Source organism: Sylvia atricapilla, chromosome 13 (genome assembly GCF_009819655.1).
Source record: "Sylvia atricapilla isolate bSylAtr1 chromosome 13, bSylAtr1.pri, whole genome shotgun sequence".
NCBI lineage: Eukaryota > Metazoa > Chordata > Aves > Passeriformes > Sylviidae > Sylvia > Sylvia atricapilla.
This window is the reverse complement of record NC_089152.1, coordinates 17,105,518-17,127,863: the sequence shown is the minus strand read 5'-3', so window position 1 is coordinate 17,127,863 and position 22,346 is coordinate 17,105,518. Positions and strand designations below refer to the sequence as shown.

The 22,346-nt window shown below is 49.0% G+C and overlaps 2 protein-coding genes across 2 annotated transcripts in view; both read left to right on the top strand.

The window, feature by feature from the left end:
- Positions 1 to 8,142, top strand: part of RBPMS2 (RNA binding protein, mRNA processing factor 2) — a 48,733-nt gene extending 40,591 nt beyond the window's left edge. Inside the window, exon 8 of the mRNA XM_066328612.1 lies at positions 8,130 to 8,142. The gene's annotated coding sequence lies outside the window, so the exon portion shown is untranslated. The remainder of the gene's footprint in view (positions 1 to 8,129) is intronic.
- On the top strand, positions 3,240 to 22,105 carry SORD (sorbitol dehydrogenase). Its single transcript, XM_066328610.1, has 9 exons — positions 3,240 to 3,350; positions 6,870 to 6,903; positions 7,633 to 7,797; positions 9,935 to 10,094; positions 12,831 to 12,944; positions 13,184 to 13,254; positions 19,156 to 19,331; positions 20,148 to 20,269; positions 21,025 to 22,105. Exons 1-9 carry the CDS (start codon positions 3,291 to 3,293, stop codon positions 21,188 to 21,190), a joined length of 1,068 nt encoding a protein of 355 aa, XP_066184707.1. The 5' UTR covers positions 3,240 to 3,290; the 3' UTR covers positions 21,191 to 22,105.
- Positions 22,106 to 22,346: the final 241 nt, after the last annotated feature.

Here is a 22,346-nt window from a genome sequence, read left to right as displayed (position 1 = left end):
AAGGAGAATAGGAGCATCTGCCTATGTGAGTCCTGTTTGATCTATGCATGGAGATGGAGAGTTCATGCAGATGGAGAGATTTAGTCCAGGCTACAGAGAATTCAGCCCTTTGATGGCATTTTGGACCAGGCAGAGGCTTACCCTGACATCTGAACTTACAGCAGCAATTTGGCCACTCCACATAGGAGAACATCACCCTGAGGCTGCCCCAGCTGTGAGCCTGCTAAAGGGTCACTGCAGGGAGCCCTGGGTTCCGAGTACTGTCCTCCCCTCCATGGGGACTGCTGAGTGTGTGACCTGCCATGCTGCTCTTTATTTTGGAGAGCTCATCCTCCAAGACATGGGGATGCATCTCCCTGAGGTCATGCCCCCCCCTCTCCTCACTGAGTTACTTCTGAAGTGTTTCATAATTTGCACACAAGGAAAATACACACAGAATCTGACTGCTGCAAGCGAACCGAGTTATTTTCATGTCAACAAAGCACCAACCTCCTTTACCCAGTGAGGCCACAACCTCCTGATCATTGACGAAACAGGCAAACACTTGGCTGAGTTGACGCAAAGTGGCTCTGGTAGTAAGGATTGTTGTGCGAGGTCACCCCATGGCTATGACAAAATCCCACAGCACTGCTCTTGTGTGCCTGGAGGAATGTGAACAGCCACCTTGCCAGTGAAAGTGGGACACCCACACATGCAGGTGAAAGAGAAATTAATTAGGACTAAGTCCTAAGTGTGTTTTGCCTTTAGGTGGCAGTCAAAAGGGCTTGTCAGGCGATGCTGAAGGCAAGCAAATAGAAATGGGACTATGGCAAGGTCTTCAAAACATCTTTTAAAGGAGTATCTTGGAGGATTTGTAGTGTCTGGTGAAGTCCTCGTGGTCCTGAAGGAAGAGCAGGCCCAGGCAGCAAATTCTGGCAGAGAAAGCATGGAAGTGTGAAGTGAATCTGATTCAGAAAGGAAGTGGGAAAGGGAAGGGAAGAAAACTGAAGGCAAAGTGCTGACAGTCATGGCAGGGAGGAGCAGAAGAGCTGTAGGAACCAGTTTCCCTGCCCCCCAAAAAAGTCACTTTTTGCCCAAAGCCTGGCAAGGAACTGATGTGGGAACCCAAAGAATTGTATCATAGCAAGAGCCCTGAGTTCCCAGTGAAGCTCCCAGTCCATGCCTCCAGCATTTATTTCAGATTTAGGGAACCCAGGCATAAGGCTGCGCTGTGCTGGTAGAGCTGCAGGATTTCACAGTGAATCCCATGCTGATAATTTGAGTGGCAAGTCAAGTCTGGAGGCAAATACACCCTAAAAAGGAAAGGCACAAGCAGGTGCCTTGAGAAAACAAACAGATCCAGGAAGAAACAGCTTCTTTTATTGATATTCATCTCTGATATTGATATCCTCACCTTTCCATAAAATGCAAATATTCCTTCTTCCATGGATGTGTCAGGAGTTAGGTTGCTGTGTGAACAATAAGTAAAGCGTTTTGTCACGCTTCCTGCAAATTTGTTTCCCTGCCCTGAGAGTGACCACAGTGATGATGCTGATTCTGACTCCAATAAATGTTCCAGGAAATGACCCTGAAAGCAAAAGAAAAAAGAAAGTGCATCAGTCTTCATGTGCCTGGGAGGTGAAGCATTTTTAGGGAAACTAAATTAATAAATATATTTATTCATGCAAGGAGGAGGACAAAATAATATTAGAAACACAGGGCCATTTTTAGCTGGTTCTGGCAATTTTACATGATAAATTGTGTATATTTTCTATTTTCCCAAGGAATTCAAGCTTGGAAAGCTTTCAGCTACAGAAGTTCTTAGAATGCTCTTCCCTCTGGTGACCTGGACAGACCCTTAAGGAACAGCTGGAGCTGTGTCAGGGGAAGGTTAAGTTCAATATGAGGAAAGGGCTATTCCTCAGAGGATGGTTGAGCACTGAACAGACTCCCTGGGGAATGGTCTCAGCCCCAAGGCTGCCAGAGCTCCAGGAGCATTTGGACAATGCTCTTAGGCACTGTTGGGACTGTTGGGGTGTCCTGTGCAGGGACAGGACTTGGACTCAATGGCCCTTCTGGGTACCTTAACCCAGGATATTCCATGGTTCAATGACACTAGAGGGGATAATCTACTTGAGATGTTTGTCAACTCCATTTGAGCAGAAAACCTCTTTTACCCAAAACCCAGAATCCGTAAGTCTCCCATATTTTTTTCCCCAATAAGCTATTTCTGCAGACAGGATAACCACATTCCAACCATGTCATGTCCAGGCAAGCCCACAGACCACATTTAATTGAATTTTAATGGAAGTGCAGGGTGCTGTGTTGTCACCAGCACGGCCTGGGGCTGGAGATGAGGCTGGGATCGGGCCTGGAAGCAGTGTCTGTGGATGGAGCCGAGGTCGGGGCTGGAGCTGGGGCTACCCCTGGAGCAGGGGCTGGAGCTGGAATTGGAGCTGGAGCCGTGTCCTGGAGCCGGGGTGAGGCTGGGACTCAGCCTGCAGCAGGCACTGGGGCTGAGGCTGGACCCAGGGCCTGAAGATGGAGCTGGGGTTAGAGCCTGGAGCTGAGGCTGAAAGCTGGGGCTGGAGCTGGGGCCTACAGCTGGCGCTGGGGCTGTAACAGGGGCTGAGGCTTGGAACTGGAGCTGGAGCGGGGCCTGGGCCCGGCGGTGGGCCCGGAGCTGGGGCCGGGGCCGGCCGTGCCCGCTCGGTGCCGGGGTCGGGCCCGCTCGGTGCCGGGGTCGGGCCGCAGCCGGCCGTGCCCGCTCGGTGCCGGGGGTCGGGCCCGCTCGGTGCCGGGGTCGGCCCGGAGCCGGCCGTGCCCGCTCGGTGCCGGGGTCGGCCCGCCGCCGGCCGTGCCCGCTCGGTGCCGGGGTCGGGCCCGGAGCCGGCCGTGCCCGCTCGGTGCCGGGGTCGGGCCCGCAGCCGGCCGTGCCCGCTCGGTGCCGGGGTCGGGCCCGCAGCCGCCGTGCCCGCTCGGGGCCGGGGTCGGGGCCGCAGCCGGCCGTGCCCGCTCGGTGCCGGGGTCGGGCCCGCAGCCGGCCGTGCCCGCTCGGGGCCGGGGTCCGGGGCCGCAGCCGGCCGTGCCCGCTCGGTGCCGGGGTCGGGGCCGCAGCCGGCCGTGCCCGCTCGGTGCCGGGGTCGGGCCCGCTCGGTGCCGGGGTCGGGCCCGCAGCCGGCCGTGCCCGCTCGGTGCCGGGGGCGGTGCCGGGCCCGGCGGGCGGGCGGGGGCCGGCGGGCGGGCGGCCCCGGAGCACGGGCTGCCCCCTCAGCGGCGGACCTTGAACCCGGGCCGTACCGAGCTGGGCCATGGCGGCATCGGGGCAGAACGTGGCCGTGGTGGTTCACCGAGCCGGGGACCTGCGCCTGGTACGGGCGGGAGGAGCCGGGGCCGGGCGGGGGCGGCAGGGCGGGGGCGGCTGCCGCGGGCCGGGGGCTGAGCCCGCGGCACCAGGGGCGTCCGGCACCGCCGGGTTCTGCCGGGTTCCGCCGGGTTCTGCCGGTCCCGCCGGGTCCCGCCGGGTCCTGCCGGGTCCTGCCGGGTCCCGCCGGGTCCCGGTGAGCGTGAAGCGGCCCCCGGCTGCCAGCGGGGCCAGGCCGCCGCCCATATCAGCGGGGTGACCTGGGGGCTTGGGGACACAAATTCGGGGGTGTCCCATGGCTGGGCCCTCATAACCCCGCTGTGGGGAAGCCTGTGGCCGCTTCGCACTCTCTGCAGCGTTACGGGGAATATAACCTAGACAAGAAAAAAAAAAAAAAAAAAAGAAAAAAAAAAAAAGCAATATTTTTGCAAGAGAAATAAATTCATAGACACACTCATTCAATCTAGCAGAAGCATGCAACAGTATCAGAAGCACTGTCTATTTTTAGCTGGTTGTGGCAACTTTGTGTCTCCTATCGTGTATATTTTCTGGTTTTCTAGTCTTGGAAAGGTTTCAGACGCAGAACACTCTTAGGAGACATAGGAGTGGATAATCTGGAGATATTTGGCAGCTCTGGGTGAAGAGTATTTTATCCCTGAACCCCAGAATACCCAAAAATCTTTCCGCACCACGCTCACCTCTGCCCGCAGTTAGCTATTCTCGCAGCTGAGGTAGACCTGAGCAGGAGCGGGGCTGGAGGTGGTGGCTGTTCTTTGGGCTGTCAGAGCCCAGGGGGACAGCAGGACAGAGGGTTAGGGGGAGCAGGTGCTGGAGGACCCTCCTGGACAGGGGAGAGCTTTTATTTTGTACTTTTTAAGCTTTTAGGCCCATTCTGCTTCTGTGGCTGCTAATTCTCGTCTCTCTCTGGGTGCTGAATCACTATGGCGCTGCTGGAGAGCCGCGATTTCCAGTTTGGCCAGTGCCAAAGAGGGGAAAGATTTCCATGGGCAGACTTTGGCAGGCAGCTTTCTGTACAGAGAGTCCTGGCAGGAGGGCTCTTGGGAACACAGATTTTGGATGCATGCCTTGTTTAGGGAATGATTACCAGGGAAGTGGTTGATTTTTTACCATTCTTGCTCAGCTAAAGCCATAGGTGCCAAAGCCTGAGTGGTGGAGTGTAGGTGGTTCCTGGTGGTTTCCAGGTGACTCCCAAGCACCTTTGACACTACTGCACTTTCCCTACAATCAAAGGCTGGCTGGACTACCAAAAGAAATCAAAATGGCCTGAGGACAGAGGTGGTCCCTGTAGTTCAAGAACACATTTCCAAACCCCTGTGATTTGAGAAAAGTGTCTGAGACTTGTGAAGGTGAACACTGGCTCCATCACATCTGTGTTGCTGGTCTCTAAATTTACACTCAGACGTGTGAGTTTTCCTTGGATATTTGTACTGCTGGAGGCCTAAGAGCTGGTCACCAGTGTCCTCTTTCCTCACTGGTAGCACCTTGTGTGATCCTCCTGGCTTCCCTGAAGTTTCTTTCCACCCTGTGGATGGTGCTTGCTGCATTGACCCACTGGTCATAGGAGTAGTCTCAGCAGTGAGCTCTGAAGTTGTTATCTGTTATTGATACCCAAAGCTGGGTGGCACCATCTTCCTGTAATTCCACACCTTTCTTGATTTTTGGACATGTTCCCGTGGGCAGAGTTGCTGTGATCCCTGTGCTGTGCAAAAATGTGTTTGCTTGTTTTTGTTGACTCTCTTGTCCTTAGGTAGTTGTACAGGCTCCTCTTTGCTGCCCATTGATGATTAATTGATTTTATACTTGCACCATGGCCTCTCTTTCCATGTCTCCTTTCACAGAAAATGTTCGCTGCGTTTGCTTTGCTGGTCACCATTTGTGAACTTCTCAGTGATCAACAGACAACAAGCAGAATTGTGTCTTTGGTGTTCTCCGCTTTGGTCACTCCTGTTTTCCTCCAAATCAGGCTGGAGAATTCATTTCCCACCATGATGTCTGGGTTTTCTGGGCACAGTTGTTATTGCCAGGGAAAAAAAAAAAAAAAAAAAAAGAGTTTGGGTTTTTTTCCACACACACGTTTTCAGCTAGAAGTTGGCTTTATCTCTCACCGTGGACTTTCTGTTCAGTCTGAGGTGGTCTGTACCTCTGGTGTGTCACCGGTGCTTATTGCATTTCTATAAAAGAGGTTACATCTAGAATGACCTCTTTTAGATATAATGCTCTGGGTTATGTCCACAGTGTAACTAAACAATCCCCCACACAGAAAAATTACAGATACAGGTCGAAACATGGAAAATTTCAGTCAGTTGAGTCATATGAGAACATGTTTCCAGAGTTTGTCTTTCTGTGATGTTTAGAATGCTGAAGTACAAAATAAGAGTTGAGGAATATGCTGGCATTTAAATAGTTAAAAGGCAGAACAGTGTTCCTCAAAGTCTGAGCAGCAAATTAATTTTTAAGGGTTTACTGCTGGCATTACTCTGGGAGGGCTTTTCTTAGAGACATGATCCTCAGGGTGGGTATTGTATTGTCCTGATGTTGTAAAATCCAGCAAAACTATTCCTTTGGCTTTTGAGGCAAAAAGGAATAGTTTTGAGGGGGCTCGGTGAAGGCAAAAGCCCTGCAGACCTTTTGGGTGGGAGGGTAATATGGACCACTTTTCTACCTCAGATTTCATCATTCATCCCATAAAGAGGTGCCATGGCAATTACTAGAGAATGTGAAAGTATACATTATCTATATAATATAAATAATTCTGTATATATTATGTATAATTATTATGTGATAATAATATTGGTTATTATTACATTATTATAAGTAATTATGTAATAATAAAATTGGCACAGGTTGGTGAGGGCTGACACAGGTTGCTCAGAGAATCTGTAGCTGCCCCATCCTGGGAAGTGTTCAAGGATGTGGCTTGGAGCAACCTGGTCAAGTGGAAGATATCCCTGCCCATGGCAGGGTGTAGAATGAGATGAGTCTAAAGGTCCTTTCCAACCTAAACCGTTCTGTGATTCTTTTATTATATGATTATGTAGTAAATAAGGTTTGGATTATTTAAAATATGATATAAGCACTGCAATATTAAGACTGTATAGAGCAGGTGGTTGAGAATCTTCCTGGTTACAGAAGGTGGTTTTTTTGTCAGCCAGTGGGATGGATGAAGGATTCACTGAAACCTGGGGCTCCTCCAGTGCAGGGAAATTTAGTGTGTGTCTTATCTGGGCAGGAAAAGGTAATTTACTGCAAATAATTTGGAGAGTAGATTTACAAGCTGGCAGTGGTGCTTACTCCTACAGCTACCTGTGTTATTCCACTGAGCGTGGAAAATGAGGGGAGCTTAGGAGCAGGCTCTGCATGGCACAGCCATGTCTTATGGAGAGACAGAACCAAAACCCTTGTCTGCTTATGGATTACTTGAGCTAACCAGAGCTCAGTTTCCACAGATATTCCCAGGGTTATGAACAGAACAAGCAGCTAATTTTTTTTTTCTTTTTGTCCATAGGAAAACCGTCCAATTCCAGAACCAGGTCCTAATGGTAGGTCTAAAGAAGACTGATTCTGGCTGCTTTCTTTACTTCTTTCTTTGTTTTCTCATTCTCTTTGTTGCTCCTTGATAATATGAAATATTTCTGAGGAAGTACTAAGTTAACAAAAAAATAATTGCATGGCTGAAACAGATAATGCTGCTTTTCCAGCTGAAAAGAAGAGCTGGAGCATTCACAAATAAACCTGTTTATCTGGCTTTTTTTTTCCTTCCTCTTCCATCATTTGTATATATCACAGTAAATGGCTCTTGGGACATGTCAGATGATTTTGTGCAGGACTAAACCTTAATAGAATGGGCATGTGGGCTGATAGAAATTTGATTCACTAACTCTCCAGGGCTGAAATCATAGCTTTGGGAGAAGGAAAAATTAAATGGACTTGCTATTTATTCCTGCTCCGGCAATAATAACATTCCTCTTAAATCGAATTACTTTGTTGACTGTGTTTTTATTGACATTAGCTTTTGTCTTACCCTATTTTAAGCCTTCTTGCTTTGTGAATCATTGCATAGTTTTGTATTTCAGCAGGTGGCTCATGAATGTGCCACTCTTGTGACGTGTGCACGCAGTTCTGGTGTACAGATTGAATTCTGGTGAATTTGGATGTGTTGATAGTGGCTTGGCCTTTGCTCTGGTGCCCAGGGACAGCCCATGTGCTGCTCTTGCAGTGCCTAAGAAGGCCAGTTTTTCTACAAGGAGTCTTCCCTCTTTTTCTGGCAGAGGTCCTCCTGCGCATGCATTCCGTTGGGATCTGTGGCTCTGACGTTCACTACTGGCAGCACGGTCGAATTGGGGATTTTGTTGTCAAGGAGCCCATGGTGTTGGGACATGAAGCTTCCGGGACTGTTGTAAAAGTGGGCTCTGGTGTGACTCATCTGAAACCAGGTATCTGGAACCAAACCCATTTGTTTGTTTTCCTCCTAATCAGTTCCGAGATGTGTCGATAACAGGCTGTGTTTTTTTCTGTCATGTACATTTATCTGAAGTTCTGAATTTAGTGTGACCTCCTTCAAGAAGTGTCACTGCACTGCAATTAGTCACCCATCTTGGCCACTAGTATATGATATTCTTTAGGTAGCTTTTCTCTGGGATGTTTGAGCTGGCCTGGCTGTATTTTAATGCAGAGCAGAGTGTATGCCGGTACAAGGTGCCTTTTAGGAAGCTTGATAAAGCTTCAGAAACCACATCCATAGCTCTTGCCAGCAACCTGCTGTGAGTGTCTCTTCTCTGTGTGTGTTTTTGAAGGAGTAAATGGCCTCCTGCAGTGCAGAGGTCACTGGAGCAACTGCTCCAGGCCCTGTGGTGGACCTCATGAATATCCTAGAAAATGGACTGAGCAGGGAATTTTGCAAAGTTTGCTGATGACAGCAACTTAGGCAAGGTGGAGAGGATGTGGAGGAGAGCCAGCAGGAGTTACAGAGAGACCTGAGAGGTACCAGTGAGATGCAGGGAGATTGAATGCAGGCAAACAAAAGTGATATCTATGACAGAACAAACAAACCCAGCTTCATATCTAAAATGCTATGCTGACCATCACTGCTGAAGGGTGAAACCTTTGGCTCTGACATTGTGGTGGCTCCACAGCAGTGAAAGTGCAAATCACTGTTAGGAAGGGGACAGAGACTCAGAGGATGTCAGTGCACATCTCTGCATGCTCTCTGCATTCGTTCTGGTCACCTCCTTTCCAAAAGGATGTAAAACAAGTGAGAAAGGTTCAGAGGAGGACAAGGACATAACGAGATGTGGAGCAGCATGTCTGACGAATGTCCAAGTCAGGAACTTGAGCTGAGAGCTAGAGAGACAACTCAAGGATGTGAGGACTCATAGAGGGCTGGGAGAACAGGTTGCCTGTTCTCTGGTTGCTTCAGCACCAGAGCAAGGCACAATGAGGTGCAGCATTCACCTGAGATGTAGCAGACCATGTAGCTTATGTGGTGGGAAGGAGGAGAAGTTGTTGATTGTTACTAAATGCAGACAAACCACTTGCTCCTTGGGAGGCCTCATAGCTGTGTATAATGTGAGGCTGGGAGAGTATTCAGTATGTGCTAGTCCTGCCTCTGCACTGCCAGACACCTGTTGCTGGCCAGCTCAGAGGGGATGCAGTGGCCTAGATGGCTCTTTACTTCCATCCTGCTTATCCTGCCTTTCTGCCTGAAAGCCTGTTGGTGAAGAGCTTTGCTCAGAGGTTTGGCTCCGATTCCTCTGCCAAATAAATGTGAGGCTTTGTGTCCCTTGTGTACTTGGAAGCTGTACTGTGCTCACACTGTTTTCTCTGGTCCATCCTGCTTTGTGACTGCAATTAAGTAATAGCTCTTTGTCCTGCAGTATGTGTCCTTCCAGCACCCTGGGCTACTCTGTTGTAGCACCAAGCTGTCTCTGTTTCCAGATAAATCCTATCAGGCTCCTGGGTGTTACACACCTTAAGCTTCCTTCTCTGTGAGGGTGGAGGGGCCCTGGCACAGGTTGCCCAGAGAAGCTGTGCATGTCCCATTTCTGGAGGTGTTCAAGGCTGGGTTGGACCAGGCTTGGAGCAACCTGGTCTACTGGAAGGTGTCCCTGCCCATGGCAGGGAGTAGACCAAGCTGAGCTTTAAGGTCCCTTCCAACACAAATACTTCCATGATTCAGTGATTCCCAAGGAACAGCCCTTTCCAGCTGGCAGTGTTGTAGCTGGCCAAGGTCACCTGCTCCATCCTCAGTATTCCTCCTCTACAGATTCAGCAAAATCCCTGGTCACGATGTGATTGCCTGGGGGCTGCCATGTTGGCTGCAAGGCAGTTGAAGGAAGGTGTGTGTAGGACTGTGCTTCCATCTGTGCCTCTGAAACACCATCTCTTTCCAAGTATCGGGAAGATCTTGGTGATGAGGCTGCTGTGAAGGGAGTGTTGGGAACTGACCTGGTGTGTGCAGCAAGGCCTCCTTCACATCCCTCCTGCTGTTTGGTGCCGGTGTTTCTGTGATGTTTGCTGCTACTCCTACTTGGTGCCACTGTGTCCCTGACCCATCTGTTTTCATCCTGGCAGGTGACCGTGTGGCCATCGAGCCGGGTGTCCCAAGGGAGACGGATGAATTCTGCAAAACCGGGCGCTACAACTTGTCCCCGACCATCTTCTTCTGTGCCACGCCCCCCGACGACGGGAACCTGTGCCGCTACTACAAGCACAGCGCCAGCTACTGCTACAAGTCAGTCTATGCTCCCTCCGCAGAGAAATGTACACTCCCTGGGGGGAGATTAGCTGCAGCAGTCACCTCGTGGCCCTTTGGAACACTCTTTATGTGATCCCAACAGGTTTTATTGCTTTCTGATCCATAAATAGCATGCCTAAGCTTGGATGGCAGCCACTTTGCAGAGAGTTTGTCAGGCAGGCAGTTTATCCCCTCCAGTGCCAGACATAAACATTTCTTGCATGTCTCCTGGGATGTCACCACTGGCTTACTCTTTAATTATTTTCCTTTTCCCGTTTGCTCCCTGCTCTTGGTTTCTTTCCTGTCTCTTTTCATATCCTTGCCTTCTTAGGCTGGTGCCTGAAGGTCTTGATCTGGTTCTTTGAGCTGAGTTTTGGTGCTGCTTTTCAGGAAACACCACAGTGACTGCTGACATCTGCCTCTTCTGTTTGAAACAGTCATCCATTTGAGCAGAGCAGGAACAGAAAACTGAGATGTTTTTTTCATGTGTCTCTGAGTGTCTCCACTAAGCTACCAGCATTACAACATGCCTGTTTTCATATCCAGTTTGGCAAACTTGACTGTGTTATTAATTGTGGCAGCACTGGCACATTGCTTGGAAGCAAATCTGTGCTTAAACACTGGCAAATCATAGAATCCCAAAAGAGTTTGGTTTGGAAAGGATCTTAAAGCTCTTAATTCCACCCCCTACCATGGGCAGGGATGCCTTTTAGTAAACCAGCTTTCTCTAAGCCCCATTCAGTCTGACCTTGAACACTTCCAGGGGTGGAGCAACCACAATTTCTCTGGGCAACCTGTGCCAGAGCCTCAAATACTTAAAAAACCTGAAAAAACTTGTATGACCTTGTACCCACTTAAGTGCCTTTAACAAGGAGTTAAAATAGCCCAAGTAGTGTCCCTCTGAGGCTGCTCTACCTGTGTAGCTTGTTCTTTTCAGTGTATATGGAGCTGGTACTTCCATGAGCAGGAATGTGCTTGGGATTGATCTTTGGTGTCTGCACGGAAAGCGTTCAGGATCACGTCAGTCGGAAGGAGGCACTTGACTGCTCTTCTGAGAGTCCTCAGGCAGGAAGCTTTCAAAGCAGATACCAAACAGCTGCTGTCAGGATGAGGTGCTGGTCTGGATGGGATTAGCATCTCATTATCCAGACCTGCTGTCATCGATTTCCTGTGTGTCAAAATAACATTTTCTGACAACATCACAAGTTTTTGCTTGAGAGGAAGTGGTCGGTTTATAGCTGGCTTCTTCCAGGCTTTTGCTTTTTTTCTCTATTTTGAGCAAATATTGTTTGACTTCTCTCTTCTCTTCTCTTCTCTTCTCTTCTCTTCTCTTCTCTCTCTTCTCTTTCTCTTCTCTTTCTCTTCTCTTCTCTCTCTTCTCTTCTCTTCTCTTCCTCTTTCTCTTCTCTTCTCTTCTCTTCTCTTCTCCTTCTCTTCTCTTCTCTTCTCTTTTTTCCTCTCTTTTTTCTTCTCTTTTTTTTCCTTTTCATTTCATTTTGTTTCTTTGGGATATAATGCCTGGACCTGGTGCTCCCAGTTTCAGATCAGCAGTGCTGTGGCTGGCTCATGAAAGCAGATTTCCTGGCATGCAGTCACTCTGCCAGCACAGATCGGCTAAGAACAGATGATGGCTGAGCTCAGTGAGTTTCACACGTTTGGGCAGTTATTGTGTGTCCTGCTGGTGGACAGAACTCTGTGTTGGGTGCTCTGAGTAACTTGATGGAGGTGGGATCTTGCTGTGAAACTGCCCTCCCATTGACAGGGGCAGTGCCCAATCCAGCAGTAGCAAACATGATGCCAAACTCTGTGACAACAGAACTGTTGGAGTCAGACCTTTAAAGCCTCTTGGAAATAAGGGATATACAGATATCTTACAGTTGTCTTCCCACAGCCATCATTTCCATTCTTTGGCTTCACATTGGCCTGAGATCTGACCTTGAGCTTCCCAGTGCTGTCATAAAGACCCTTCTGGCAGGCATAGATTCCAGAGCTGTGTGAGAACCCACACTGGTGGCTTGCTGATGGGCACCTGTTGTGAGGCTGAGAGACCTTTCTTTCAGCAGTTCAGAGGGGTTTCGCTGCTTCTGCTTTTTCCATCACTTATGTTGGCTGCTTTACAGGGCTGTTTTTGTCCAAAAGGTGCTTGATACCCACTGTTGCAGTTTGCCCCTGACTGCTGGGAGAGTGCATGCTGGGACCAGTTCACTAGTTAAACACTTGGTGCATCGGGGAAGGTGATCCTGAGTGTTACAGGGAGAACTGGATCTGGCTGCCCTTCCTGGTAGCATCACCTTTGGCAGCAGGATGATTTCTAGAAGATGATTCAACCCTGTTGAGGGGTCTGGAAACTCACTGGTGGGTGAGCCATAGGGCAGCTTTAGGGTGGCACATATGCAACTGGGGAGTTTATTCCAAAGAGAATGAGTGGCAGAGGAGTCCTTGTTGACTCGCCAAGTACTGGAGAGTTGATGTGGGGAAGTTTATGGGTCCCTGGTTGTGGTACATAGGCAAACCTCACTTATAAATGGTTCACGTGCACTTGATGCTGCGTCAGAGAAGGGAAAGAAGCAATGGAACCTCTTGAAGTGTATTCCAGCATATTTCTCTGACCACAGGTGGCAGTGTGTTTTGCCATTGTGTTTTACACCCATGTTTGGTCTTTGAGTGTCATGTCTTTCCTAAACACTCTCATAAACTACAGTGGTGACTGTTCCTTGTGTCCCATTCTTCCAGGCTTCCAGATAATGTCACCTTTGAGGAAGGAGCCCTTATCGAGCCCCTCTCGGTGGGAATCCATGCCTGCAAAAGAGCAGGAGTCACTCTGGGAAGCAAAGTCTTCGTGTCTGGCTCTGGTACAGTGATCACAGTCAGTCCTTGGGTTCCCTGCCTGCTGGGAGGGGCTGGGCAGGCTCAGGCTCTGCTTCTGGGTTCTGCTGTAAGGGTGGGTCATAGCAGAGCCACAGGCATGATGAGGGGGACCTTGGGGCTGCCAAAGCTCCTTTGGCCATGCTGAACTCTGGCCGTGTTCAGAGGTGGGGCTGATGCTGCCTGGCAGTGGTACATGTTCTCTTTCTCCTCTTTTGTACCCAGGACCAATCGGCCCTCGTTAATGTGATTGTTGCTAAGATGATGGGTGCAGCGTCTGTGGTAGTGACAGGTAAGTCCTTTCAGCCCTTTCAGAGTGTGCCTGTTTCCCACCATACAGAAAGACAAAGTCATTAAGGTTGGAAAGAACCTCTTAGATCATTGAGTCCAACCATTAACCCAGCACTGCCAAGCTCAACCATGTCAATAAGTGCCTCTTCCACATGTTTTTAAACAGTTCCAGGGATGGTGATTCCATCACTTTCCTGGGCAGCCTTTTCCAGTACCTGACCACCCTTCCAGGCAGGTTTGATCTTAACAGGGTTTTTTTTTTTATCTCTGGTAGTGCTGGATGATGGCTGGGTGATGTTTGCACACTGTTTTCTGTGTGCAGGCACACTGTACTTCTCCACTTGTCTTTCTCTGCCCTTCTGTCTGCTCCTGCTGGAGGTTTCATTTTTCACTGGTTATCCACAGTGACTGAAATGGCCATTTTCAGGTTCTCTGCATTCAGAAATGGGCATTCCTTGCATGACTGCATCCGGGACATTTCTAGTTGAGCTGCTGGTTTCAGGCATGTCTTCGTTCAGCTGTGTTGGGAAAACCTCTGAGGAAAGAGATCCCATTTTTCTAGATACCCTCTGCAGGTTTGCATCTCCTAGTGATGAAGCTTTTTCTAGGGTCCACTCACAAACTGTCATTTACGGAGATTTCCCCCTTGATGCAAGAACTGAAATGAGTCTTCTCAGGTTGTTGAGACAGCCATTCCATCCCCTCCTTTTTTTTTGGCCATGTTAACCTAACCCAGCTCCTCCTAGTTCTCCTCTAATGTTCAGGCCCTCTCTCTGTAGCTTGCCCAGAGGATGGAAAGGCTGGAGTAACCTCTGAGTGTTCTCTGGTTGAAATTTCCACCTGGGGGTTGAACAGGGTCTGGAAATGGTGCTTCCACCTCCCACTATGACTCTTCAACCTTTCTGAGTGGTGATGGCCAGGAGGAGCATCTGTGAGGTGCCACTGGACACTGAGCACAGATTACTGCAGTTTTGTGTCAAAACCCTAAAGGATCTGGACCTTTCAGAACACTGTTATTCACCTCCCATATGTAATACACCTCCAGGTGTATTTTTGACCTTTCCATTACTGTGTTTCCATCTTTGGGTCACAAAGATAAAATTCAGGTCCCACCCTTTTTCCTTACAGGAAAATCCTTCAGTAGTAGCTCAGGTCGAAACAGAAGGCACATTATTGCCTTCTCCTCCCTTAATCCTTTTGCTGTTAAGTCCAGGGCATTTTTAGCTGTGCTGGCCTCACCCTGCAGGTATGTGTGCTTGATGGATGTGGTCGGTCCACACCTCAGATTTTGTGAAGTATTGTCATTTGAGGATGATGTTTGCTGTAGCAGGAAAAACAACTCTGCTTCCTGAATCACGCACGAGGAACCTTGTGGCCCGGCTGGGCTGGTGCAGGGGCTGAGGGTAGCCTTTTCCCTGGGTGAGGAAGGCTTGGTGAGCTGGGGTTGGTGGGGCTGAGCCAGCTGACTTCAGCCTGTCACTCATTCCTGCTCCAGCCTGGGTGTGTTTTTCCCAAGTACAATGAGCTGCTACTGATGGGGGCCTCTGGCAGGCTGAGCTGGCTGTCACGTGCCACAGGAGGTTCCTGGTGCATGGTTTGTAGGATCAGCAAGCTTGGATACATGGAATTACCTTCTCTTATCTTTATGGCTAGCCTAGGTACTGATTATGACTCATGCACGTCTCTTCCACATGAGAGGGGTTTGGCTGAGGTGCTCAAAGACACCCATGAAGGTGCTGTCCCAAGTCAAATATTTGTGCGTGACACGAGCTGAGGAATGGGTTTGGATTGGCATGTTGCTGCTGGGGATTTGCTGCCTGTCTCAAGGAACTGCTTTTTGTTTTGGCTTTAGGAGCCTGTCTGCCCTCAGAGGCCCTCTTGTACTTTGCTACCGAGATTATTTTAATTGTTGCCTTGTGTTTTATGATGTGTCTGTGAGGAGCTTTGTCGGTGCAGCACTCATGGCTTTAAAAGTTTGTGTTTGTTTTGACAAACTTCTCAGAGGTATAGAAATATTTAGAAAAGCTTTTTTGTGAGAACTCACCTCCTACACCTTCTGTCTTTGGTTCACCTGGAGTGTTTGATATATTGAATGGACTCCAGTTGGGTGAGAAGATCAGTTTGTTTCACGGGTCCTCATCTATTCTTCCGAAAGGTCCTGTGTCTTTCTCCACTCCACTCCTGAGTGGGTGTGATTGATATTTATGGGCAGCCTTCTCCTGTCCTTCTGCCTTGCTGTTGCTCTAAAAGATGCTTTTCTTCTTAAATACATGTAAAAGATCAGCCTTCCTCCCCAGTAAGGGGAAGGAGCAGTTCAGTGTTCATGTTGGGCTGTCTGGCATTGCACTGTCACTGAAGGTGCCCTTAAAAATTGCTACTTAAAGGAAGTTATTCTTGTTCTATCTGTATCTGACGTTCTGGGTGTTGATGCCTCCAGAAACCTGAATTCAAGGTCAGAGGAGGTGAGTACTGTAACAGAGGCTCACAGAGCTGAGAAAGAAGATCAACAAGAAAGAAAAGCTGAGAGTAATAAAGAGTATTTATTTCCCTGTTAAGCTTGCTCATAAACCATCATGAGAAGCTTAAGGGTAATTTGATAACTTCATTGAAAGCAATCAAAACTTTAATTAGCTCCAGGGCTGGGAAGGGTAAACAAATTTCTGACTAGAGGCAAGTGACAAGCCATTAATTGCTTAATTGACCAGTTTCCCAAGGGCTGCGTGGCTTTAAAGTCCAAAGGACTTGATCCTTTCCAAAACTCACAAGTGTCTGGAGCTCTGAATGATCCAGTAACCTGCACATCTGCCTCACTAAGTGCTTCATGGTGATTCAGGTGCACTGAGATGTTTGCAGCCCTGGCCAGGGCTGACAGTATTGCTGCTTGCATTCTATGTGCTGCTTAGAGCCAGGGCTTCTTTCCCAAGCAGATCAGCAAACCAGAGGCCAGCTACAGGGAAGATGTGGGATTTTTCTGCTGCCTCAGAGTGATTTTGTGGCCACTTTGAAATGCACAGCCTGCCTTGTTATTCTAGGACACTGCCTGTGGATTATTTCTGCCAGAAAGAAAGTATAAAATATATAAAATATAAAAAATTCTATTCTGTATTTTACATATATATTATATAATATATATATATATATAATACTTTAAAATATTTAAAATACATTAGTGACTCAGCAGATGTTAAAAATGTAGAATCCAGCTGTGTTGCTGTAAGGTGGTATTGTGAGACCAAACTTCACAGGGAGTTTAGTCATTACTTGAGGGGACTCTTGAACCCCTGTGGTCTCCTTGCCATACACTAAGATTTGGGAGACACCAACCATGCTGGGCAAAAGTGTTTCATAGCACTTAAAATGCCTCAAAAAGCCCCTAGCCATGGAATTGGTGCATGGGAGGTGTCTGACTGCAGCTCAGCTCCACATGTGGCCTGGAGCCCAGTGTTCAGAGCTTGGGTGGGACAGATGTGACTCCTGCAGCCACAAGAGCGAGCCCCTGTTGGGGCTTCAGGGTGGTGCTGCCCTTTCTTTTCAGCCTTGGCTTTTCCTCTTTTGTCTGCGTTTCATTACCCTTTGTTACCCCTTCTTGAAATGCCCTCCACAGCTCTCCTGGGTGCTCAGCTTGGTAGGTGTGCCCACACTTGGCATCCCAAACCTTCCAGCTGCCCGTGGGGGCTTGTCCATCATCTGGTCTGCCAGTGAATGCCATCATTTTTGTGGTGGGATGGGCAGGGTAGAGCCTCTAGCCTGGCTCGCTCCCAGGACTGCGGCTGAGTCAGAGTGGCTCATGCTGGAGAACTGGCCTCATCCTCCTTCTCTTTCCCTTGATATTTTCACCCCACCCCATCTCTGACTGCTCTGAAGACCGTGCTGGGGTGAGAGGAGTGTTTTCCTCTTTGCTGTGTGTGCCCCTAGCACATGCATTGTTTTCTGAGTCTTCAAGCCCAGGACCTCTGGGAGGAGACCACCCCTTAATTTTGGGTCTAGGAAATCTTAGCTGTCACATCTTTTCCAGTGCCAGCATGCAGACACCTATAGACCACTGCTTTAGTGTGGGGAAAAGAGGTGATCCTTCCTGGGAAATCCTCACAGATGTTTACCATCACCAGCTTTATTGCTCTGTGTTAATGGGGTGTATCAGGTCCACCTTATTACTAGATCCACTCCCTTTTTTCTCCATGGGCTTGCCTATTCATTAATCTGTGACAGAAACTGTCTGAGAGCTCAGCAGCCTCTAGAGCTGCTGCAAGGAGGGTAAAGAGCAGGACAGGTCTGTGACAGTGCAGACCCACTAAGTGTTTACAACTAATGCATTCTGCAGTTTGCTCAGCCGAAGGCACCTGCTGAGGGTTCTTAGAGGAAACCCCTGGAGAACTCATGGTCTGCTCTCATTGCCGACTGTTCGAAGTGAAATGGCCAAATTAATGATCCTCTAGGTCTCTTGTCTCCTGTTGGAAATATTTCTTGGTGCTGTCCACAGCCAGGTGATTTCTGGGCCATCAAGGAGCAGGGTCAGAGCAGCCTTGCCCCTAGCTCTTTGAGATGTGTCCTTTAGGGTGGGAGTAAATAATGTGGACAGCCAAGAAAGAAAAATACAAGAGTGGTGGGGGTTTGCCTCATTGTAGCCTCTCCTCTAGGCTAACTTTCTGAGTATGTGCAATGGGGTTTTGTACAGTCCATTCCCACTAGAGGATGAAGATTCCTTGGGAATTATTGAAGCTGCTTCATCAGTCATTGCCAGAGAGACACTGGGCAGTGTAGTCACAGCCAGAGGCAGGTTTAGGTAGGACACAGCTGACTCTGGAGTAGGTGCCCCTTCTGCCCTGGCCTCCTGCTGCCTTTTGCCTTTGCCTGCACTAAGGTTCCTCTGCTCTGCTGTGTCAGGACAGTGACCAGGACAACCACAATAGCTTGGCCATAGCTCTTCCTGATCTGGTTGCTTCTTGTGGTGTCCCTGCAGTGCCTTTTGGAGTTAAGCTTGGCCTTCTGGTTGTCTTGATGCACTCTCAGTGTTCTGGCAGTACCAAAGAAAAACTGGGCCATATACAATCTGTTGGTCTTAGAAGACACTTCTCCACTCTAATGGTGGTGGCTGTTCCTTCATTCAGACATTGCTCTGTGTGGTGTGGGTTTCATCTGTGGGTTAGTGCTTCAGCCTCTTTCAAGCACACCCTCTTCTGCAGCTGGGGAGCCTTTGGCATCTCCTGTGTCATTAAGTTGACCTCATTGCTCACCCTTCATCATCCTCACCATCTGGAGCCCCCAGCACAGGAAAGATGTGGATGTGTTAGAGCGGGTCCAGAGGAGGGGAATGAAGATAATAAAGGGGAGGGCTGGAGCCCCTCTGCTCTGGAGCCAGGCTGGGGGAGCTGGGAGTGTCCACCCTGGAGCAGAGAAGGCTCCAGGGAGACCTTAGAGCCCCTTCCAGGGCCTAAAGGGGCTCCAAGAGAGATGGAGAGGAACTTGGATCGAAGGCCTGGAAGGACAGAACAAGGTGGAATTCGTGCTGCCACAAGGCAGAGATAGATGGGATATTGGGAAGAAATTCTTCCCTTTGAGGTTGATGAGGCCCTGGCACAGATTGCCCAGAACAGCTGTGGCTGCCCCATCCTTGGAAGCGTTCAAAACTGGACAAGGCTTGGAGCACCCTGGTCTAACAGAAGATGACCCTGGCTATGGCAGGGAATGGAACTTCAGAGTGAGGTGGAGCTTTGAAGTCTCTTCCAACCCAAACTATTCCAGGATTTTATGATCATTCTCTGCCTGTCAAGAAGGAGTGAGTCCTCACCTCTTCTGGTTGTGCACTGCCCTGTGTACACATGTAGTGAGCTGATGCCAGGTTCAGGTTCTTCCTCCTCTTTCACATAATGCCCCAGGTCTTGCCTTGGTTTTCTTTCCACAGACATATCTGCCTCTCGCCTGCAAAAAGCCAAGGAGATGGGGGCAGATTTCACTGTTCAGGTGAAGAATGAGACCCCGCAGGAGGTGGCCTCCAAAGTGGAAAGTGTGCTTGGCTGCATGCCTGAGATAACTGTGGAGTGCACAGGAGTGCAAGCCTGTATCCAGGCTGGAATTTACGTGAGTACCTCTTGTTCCAAAGGCAGACCGGTGATAGTATTGGTCTGTTTTTTTCTGGGATGGTTCAGTGAATGAGTTATTTCACTCCCACAGTGCTTAATTTAAGTGGGCCTGGTGTGGGGAAAGAAGCTGCTCCTTAGACAAGAACAAAGAGAGACAATTATAGTGTTAACATCAGCATGGGGATAACTGATAATTGATTTGATGCTTGAGTGCTTAAGCACTCACCAAGGAGACCCCAGTAAGATCCCCAAACCCAGGGAGTAGAACAGCACCTTCCATTGAAGTTACATCCAAATAAGAACAATAATAAAAAAAAAAAAAATTCCTGAAGCAATGAAACAAGCAATTAAGAAAGGGATGTTTTGCTGCCATGAACATCCTAACAGGAGGATAGAGGGAACGTTAATGCGGAGTTTCACAATGAAAGGACAGGAAGGAGAATGGGACAAACTGCAAAAAGAGAAATTCCCACTAGAGCATCAGACTCTTAGTTTTAAGTCTCCCCCACTGAAATCCCAAAGTACTTTTTGTAGTCCTAAATGCCAGCCATTTTTTAGAATGGGATTTTCAGAATAGGAATTTCGGGTTCCTACCAAAATCCTTCAGAGATTTTCAAAAAATTGCATTTTTAGCTGTGATTGCCACGTGTTTCACTCTTACAGACTCCTGACAGCATCCTGCCTCTCCCTGGCTTCTCTGCTGTGCCCCAGGCAGTCTACAAAGGAAAGGGTGGCTTCATTTCTGACAGACCCTGCACAGGCTCCTGCAACTGTATTCTGCAAAATGTAACCTGTTGGTGTGTTTGCTCTCCAGGCCACTCGTTCTGGTGGGACATTGGTGCTGGTGGGGCTGGGCCCTGAGATGGTGACAGTGCCCATCGTGAACGCTGCCGTGCGGGAGGTGGACATCCGCGGGATATTCCGCTACTGCAACACGTGAGTCTCGTGCCGGGGGGAGTGATGGGTCTCCAAGTTAAAATTCTTCGGAGCTGTACTTCCTTGTCAATGGAGAAAGTATCTTTTCTTAATCTGGAGCTCTTCAGGTAGCATTTATGGGATGTTGTCACACTTCTTAAAATGAGAAGTGTTATTAAGTAGGCAGTTCAGGAACTAGATTAGCTGCTGCATCCCTTTGTATCCCTGTTGCTCTAATTTGGCCCGTTTATGGTTGGATGATGATCTTGGAGGCCTTTTCCAATCTCAGCGTTTCTATGATTCCAAATGAAGCAGCAACACAATCCATATGAGGGGCTCCGTGCCCGAGAAGAGGCTGGAAGCTGACTGAGGCTTTTCCTTTTTTCTCCCTGCACTGAGTCCATGAGTTTGAGCTCCACCATGGTCAGTGTGCGGGCAAGAGACCAGGCAAGAGGAGGGCGGAGCATTGCCATTTTGGTTTTCATTCAGGGCTTCCAAAGTAGTAGTTTCCTGTGATTTTCACTTGCTCCCTGTAATTTCACTTACTCTCCCAGCTGTCTGTGTAGCAGTGCCTGTGTTCTCAGAGCTCAACAGCCCAGAGCAGTTGACTTGTCCCATCTCCCATACCAGACAGTTGAGGTTCCCTCTGCAGAAGATTCTTTGAAGGCAAAACTTCCCTGGGCTAAGGAAATAACTGTGATGATCCAGGCTGCTCCATGCTCTTGGACTCCAAACTAGTGGCTGCTGTCATCCCCTGCTCTCTGCTTCCCTTGCAGGTGGCCTGTGGCCATCGCTCTGCTTGCGTCCAAGAGGATCAACATCAAGCCCTTGGTTACGCACCGTTTTCCCCTGGAGAAGGCTCTGGAGGCCTTTGAGACCACCAAGAGGGGTGAGGGGGTCAAAGTCATGCTGAAGTGTGACCCCACTGATCAGAGCCCCTGAGCTGCCCAAGTGCCCAGCCCTCATCTCATCCCTGCTGCTTGTAACTAGAAAAACACATGTAATGAGGGTGAATGGCACTGGGATACACCATTAGAGCATTAACCGGTAACTACAAATGGACAGCCAATAGCTGGAATCAAAATGCTGAATTAGAGATGATGGTTTGCACAGTTGGTGGCTCTTCCTCATAGACCACACCTGCAGGAGAGCCTGCCCAGGTTCCTCTGTTCCAGGGAGTGTCACTGGCATGAGGCACAGCAAGGGTGGAGGTGCTGCCATTCCTCCTTCCCATCCTGCACTGTCTTGGCTGCACAATTTCCTGCATGGCAATCCCTGGATGTGAGATAGCCCTGTGTGAATATCCCCTCTTCCCTCGTGGGTGCTCAGGGACTGTACAATCTGTGGAAAAAAGCCTGGCCCTCCCCACTCCACTGGCACATTCAGGTCATACTCTCCAAGCTCTTCTCAAAGCTCAGAACTGGGGTTTTTGTGAAACTTGGAGGTTAGCTGGGACCACGCCTGCTGTGTCACCCTCCAACAGATCCTCATGGGGCCACTGCAGGCAGGGAAACTGGGACTGCTGAGAGGCTTGTCCTTATGTGCCTCCCATGAAGGGGCTGTTGAGGGGCACAGCTAATTTTGACATGGGGGGGAGCACAGGTGAGAGGGACATGAGGGGACAGCATCACTCAAAGGTTTTACCACTGCAAACAAATCATAATTTTTTGGGAATATCAAGCCTTCCTGCTGAGTTTGTGAGCCACAAACAAGGTACTAACAAGGTAGAAAAAAACCTAATCTTCAATTAAGAGTCACGTTAATTTTAGTACTGATCATGTCAGTTTTAGTACTGAGAAATCCTTACTTGGACTGGTACTGAACTTTGTCAATAAATTCTGGCTGCCTGAGACCTTCCAGATGTGTCCCTTGAAGTCCCTTGTGTGGTGGTGGGTTGGAGGGGTTTGCAGGGGACTGTGCAGTCCAAAGCCTTGCCAGAGTTGAGCTCTGGCAAGAGTTGGGTGCAGGTTGAGCTCAGGGTTGGCAGGATTGTGAAACCTCAAATGACCCAGCCACTTGCAAATGAAATCTCATGTTTATTCCAGATGTGGTCAAGTTAATCCTGGCAGATATGGAAGGCCCCAAGTCCATTCTGAAT

Bases quoted from the DNA above. Each gene is read 5' to 3' on its own strand.
- SORD (XM_066328610.1), top strand. From the start codon at position 3,291: ATGGCGGCATCGGGGCAGAACGTGGCCGTGGTGGTTCACCGAGCCGGG. The intron at 10,095-12,830 runs GTCAGTCTATGC...CCATTCTTCCAG, and splicing joins AGCGCCAGCTACTGCTACAA to GCTTCCAGATAATGTCACCT. The intron at 13,255-19,155 runs GTAAGTCCTTTC...TTCTTTCCACAG, and splicing joins AGCGTCTGTGGTAGTGACAG to ACATATCTGCCTCTCGCCTG.